The sequence below is a fragment of the Crocodylus porosus genome, unplaced genomic scaffold (genome assembly GCF_001723895.1).
Source record: "Crocodylus porosus isolate Cpor-Errol unplaced genomic scaffold, CroPor_comp1, whole genome shotgun sequence".
Classification (NCBI taxonomy): domain Eukaryota; kingdom Metazoa; phylum Chordata; order Crocodylia; family Crocodylidae; genus Crocodylus; species Crocodylus porosus.
The window spans coordinates 67,833,778-67,838,901 of record NW_017728949.1 but is presented as its reverse complement, the minus strand read 5'-3'; the positions used below and the strand labels follow the sequence as shown (position 1 = coordinate 67,838,901).

The following is a 5,124-nucleotide window of genomic DNA, read 5'->3' as shown; positions in this document are numbered from 1 at the left end:
TCTGTGCAAACTTCCTTGGACGCTTTTTCTTTAAGAAAGCAGACGAGACTCTGGAAAAACCTGCAGCTGAGAGTCCCGAGGAGACTCTTACCAAGAGCCCTTCAAAATGTCCAACCAAGAGCCCGTCAAAAGGTCCAGCCAAGTCAGCTCAAAGAAGTCCTTCCAAATCAATACGATTGCTATTTACAATATTAATACATTAATGTAGCTACGTTACTCATCTATAATTGACTGGGTACAAAATTCTGGGTTGTTTTGGGTGAAAATAGGGTATCAGGCCTTGGTTCAGGAACCCGTCCCCATTTATAACATTGTTCCTATGGGATAATTGGTTCCAAGTTACGACGTTTTGACCTGAGGTGGTTTTCAGGAACCAATTGTGTTGTAAGTCCGAGGACTGCCTGTGCCTGGCATAATTATTTTGTAAACTTCCTTTTCTCTTCAAGATCCATTTAGACAATATTCACTTTAAAATATATATTAAAGAGGAGGAGATAAAGAGGGGATTGCCCTATAGGCTCCAAAATCCGAGCCAGAGGCATCGAGCATAAATAGTTTTATTCAGTAATAATAGATCTTATTTTATATCTAATACACACAATGCTGTACATCTTCAGAGGCCACATTAATTAATTACCATGAAGAATTCTGTGATCATTAAGTAACGGTTTAATGTAATCAAATATGTTTTCTTGTTATTGGAGAGGTTCCAGCCCGCAGTCTCAAAAGACATAAATAGTGTATTCTCGCTAATATGATAGATCAAGGGTTTTGCAAAGGAAAATTAATTAAGAATGGATTAAAATGTATTTGAGCAATTAAGACTTATTTTTTTCCCCTAAATCCATTCAAACATCTGAAAGAAGCAAAAAGAGTTGGTGGGAAGGTCAGCAGGAAGAGACGCTGTGTAAAATTGAAGATGCCTCTTTCCCCCATGATGTTTTCGTAAAACAGGGCTGTTCTGTCCAGCTTCAGAGCAGCTGGGAGTCACAGGCTGCACCAGTTGCAGGTCCCAAGCCGCACACTAAATGTGCCACATGCTGCAGGAGGCCTCATGCCATGCAGTCTCCTGTGACCCCTGCCACGTGCAGCACCCCCGCCCATGCACCTCATGTGAGCTCTGCCATGCAGGTGAGCTCTCATTCCACCTCACTGCCCTAACTGTGCAAGCAGCAAAGCCCCCTCTTTCACCTGGTGGGCAGCAAGGGTGTGGGTGTATATCCCCATCTCCTGTGCTGCCCTGCCCCAAAGACTGGCTGCCACTGCAGCATTAGGAGCAGTGGGAGGAGTGGCAGCGAGGCAGGAGCCTGCATATCACAATTTTAGCCCTCATGGACTGTATGTGGTCCATAGGTCACCACCTAGACAGCCTTGATTGGAAATCCTGGTGGATAAATAGTCTCAAATAATTGAAGATTTGTATAAAATAATTGTAGAACTATACACTTACAAAATTGAAAGGACAGAAACATTTGTAAGGAAAAGACAGTGTACCTTGTCTTTCACGTCCTCTAGTCATGGAACTGCAGGTGAAGGGCTTGTAGGTCACAGTACAGTGAAAGTTAACTAAAGTCATGTTACCCACTTTCCCTTCCTTCTCTATATAGACATATGACACCCATCTGTCAGTACCTGGTCTTATGAGGTGCTGCACACCTTCAGGGCTTCTGAAGTTCATGCCTCTCATACAGGCTTCTTGGAGAAGCAACATAGATTAAACCTATGTTGATGTAGGAAACAACCTACCTTTCAGCAGCCTAGAAAAAAAACTAGGACTTCCTAGATAAAGGGTATCATATCCTAAGGAATAATTCCTAGGTGTACAATGTTACAAACATGTTAATGTGTTTTTCTGTTTAGAACATGGAGCCTCCTGTGAAATACCTGTTTTAAGTGAATGGAACATCAAACCACGCTGTTTATTGTTCTTTATTTATTTTTGTTCTGGTAATGTCAGTAATGTGCAAAACACTTTCCACACAAATCAGAGAACATGATTTATGCCCTAAAGATCTTATAGTCCAAGACACATTCATATGGATATTTCTGATGAAACAATGAGCAGTGATATATATAGGCAAGTGTTGGCACTCAAATTGTGTTCATTAGGCTTCCTAGGTAACAAAGACTGAAAAAGGTGTGCCATTTATAAACTCTGAGTTAGCTTTCCGAGAGTGCTGATTCAAGTCCAGTGGGTTATAACAGCTGGAAGCAATGACCTCTCCCATTCTGTAGGAAAGAAGGATCCTCAAAGACCTTAGGTCTAACCTAAGTTCTCAGGATGCAGAGAAATCCCCAGATTTCCAGTGTCCTTGCTTTTACAATCAGTAACAGTAAATAATTTATTGGCAGAGTTTATTTGACATTAGTATAGCAGAAACATATGTTTGCCTGTGTGTAGGTATGCACAACACACTGCAGATATACAGAAGATGCTACATTGTGCTTGTCTGGTTTCTCTAGTAATTTCAAAGTGATACGAATTGTTTTCTATCAAGTCCCAAAAATTCCAGAGCATTTCCAGCTTTGAGTTTGTCCTGAAAAAAAATAGAAGACGTATTCATGTAGAGAACCTTGCAAATATTTTGTATGCTAACAACTACGCCCTGGAAAGAGGATTTAATTTATCTCTTACCAATGAATATTCTGCAGGAGAAGAGTTAAAGTGTTGTAGATGTGATGGCTCAGGACACATATAGATAGGCAACTACTTTTTAGTGATATCTTTTATTGAATCAAGTGTAGAGCTGGAATAGATGTTAGACATACTTTATTAAGAGACTTTAGGTTGGAGATCAGGAATGGGAAAGCATAGAATAATTTTCTTATGAGGTTTCTCTCATCTCATTCTGTGGAGAAGGGGATACTATAGATTGAGAAAAAACTGTTATCACTTTATATGTTATGGTCCTGACTATTTCCTGCTTGCTAGCGAGAGCCTGTAGGGAAGCATAGGACATGGGCAGAGGACTTTAAGGGGGAGGGGATGTATTGTTTGGGAGCACATATCAGCTGATACAGTGTCACTGTTTTGTCTCATTCCTGCCTTGCAGTAAGTGAAGATAACCCCCAAAATTACAAACAGGCAAATTACAAAACAGTTGTAGTGGATTCAGGTGTACCATGGTAAACCTGACACTCAGTTGGGTGATTTTTCCAGTACAATTGGGGGATTTTCCCAATGCAGAAAAGGACCAGATTATTATAGAGTAGGGACGCTACTTCTTTTTGCCTCATGGACCAGATGGGCGATGCCCAGTCCTGCCACTGGATCCGGCCAGTGGTATTGGCATAGAAATGGTATTTAAAGGTTTGTTTTTTGGGAATTGGATTATAGGTATAGATAGACATATTATAATCGATGGACAGCAGGGATTAATTGTTTTCTAAAGAGCTTGGGTCTCACACACAATGTTTCTCACAGCCCTGGAAGCAGACAGGTTGTCTAACACAACAAGGATATTAATCTAGAAAACAGCCTGGAAACTGGGAGCATATACCATACTGTCCCATAAGACGAAATTAAGTGACACCAGCTGCAAGGCCCCAGAGCAGCAGCAGGGAGTGGGGGTGAAGGGCAGCTGAGTCCTGGTTTTGGAAGAACAGACCAAATTAAGAGGAGGCCCAGAAAGACCAAATTACTATGTGTGCATGTGATGAGTTTGGAATGTGTTGACGATACAGTACGTGGATGTGTGACTGCAGAGACACAACCAACTGGCAACAGCCACGGATCAAGAGTCATCAGGAGTCATGAAGAGGGAAGAAGAATACAAAAGCAGAGACTTGAGAATAACAAAGGGTCCTTCCTCCCTCCTTCCTCATTTCATCCCTGTCCTTCTCCTCCCTGAGAGGGATCCCCCTCCCCCAGGAAGGGTCCCTAAGGCCACCATGGAGGGCATATGAGCAGCCCATCTCTTCCACCCCACTGGAAAGGGGTGTGGGCCTCGGCATCCCACCTCCTGACTGCTGGACATCTGACACCTAAGAAAGAGCCTCAGAGTGGAGACTGCATCCTGGCCAGACGTACTTTTACTCTGATGACAGCCCTAGGATTTGGTAGATATATAGAATCAGCCTTCAACCTGAATGAGGAGGGTTTGGGAATTTGGTAGCAGGGGAAGGGTAGCTTTGCTAATTGTTAATATTCCCCCATCGACAAATGTTGTGATCTGTGAGGAACGCCACAGGCTAGATATCATTGCTCATCAGGCTAGGTTTGGCCCATGGATCACAAGTTGAGCATCCTGTTATAGAGGAAGATTTTAATCATCTTGTGGAATGGAGCTTTAGAAATAGAATTAAGTTTAATAGTATGAGGTACAAAATCATGCACTTAAGGATCACTGTAAAACATTTCAGCTGTAAGATGGGGATGCCCCTAGACTGATGACAACTGAGGAAAAGAGGGTGTATTGATTGATTATAGAATCACCACCAGCCACTGATGGGAGGCAGCTGAAAAAGGCTTTCATAATGCTAGAGTGATAAGGTGGAGTGGATTTAGTATACACAGGGAGGTGCTAGCATGTGTACGTGGCATGGTTTTTAGACCACTTTTTAGAATGGTGTTCTGGTCAGCAGAATAATACTGTTATCTTGGATTTGGAAATGAACGAGTTAATGTTAAAGAAATTTCCATACACATGATATTGGTTGCTGATTTCAGGTAAAAGTCTGTCAGCAATAAAATGCAGAATGGCTGTGATATAGATGGAAAAATGTGTTGGTGTAATCACACATCGTTGCTTAACTCCAGTTCTAATAATGATGAGGGCCATTTCCAAACCACTAAGCAAAGTAGTGGTTGCTGTCATTCTGACAAGGAGTCTGATGATGGTAACAAATTTTAACAGACATCCAAATCTCATAGGACTTATTTGTCAATTAAATCAAAGGCCTTAGGTCAATGAAAGCCATATAAAGATCTCAGCATCTCATGCAACACTTCTCCTGCAGCTGTCTAGCAGCAAATACCACATCTGAGTGGTGTGAAACCACATTGGGACTCAGGTAGAATCTTTACAGAAGAAAGAGACTTGGGGGTCATCACTGACCAGAAGATGAACATGAGCCTGCAATGCGATGCTGCAGCTAGTAAAGCAACCAAAATGCTGGCGTGCA

The 5,124-nt window shown here is 42.0% G+C and overlaps 1 protein-coding gene across 1 annotated transcript in view; it reads right to left on the bottom strand.

Annotated features, from left to right (window-relative positions):
• Positions 1-1,915: 1,915 nt before the first annotated feature.
• ACMSD (aminocarboxymuconate semialdehyde decarboxylase) overlaps positions 1,916-5,124 on the bottom strand; it is a 69,512-nt gene continuing 66,303 nt past the window's right edge. Inside the window, exon 10 of the mRNA XM_019554586.1 lies at positions 1,916-2,537. Within this exon, the coding sequence (XP_019410131.1) occupies positions 2,469-2,537 (69 nt within the window). The 3' untranslated portion in view covers positions 1,916-2,468. The remainder of the gene's footprint in view (positions 2,538-5,124) is intronic.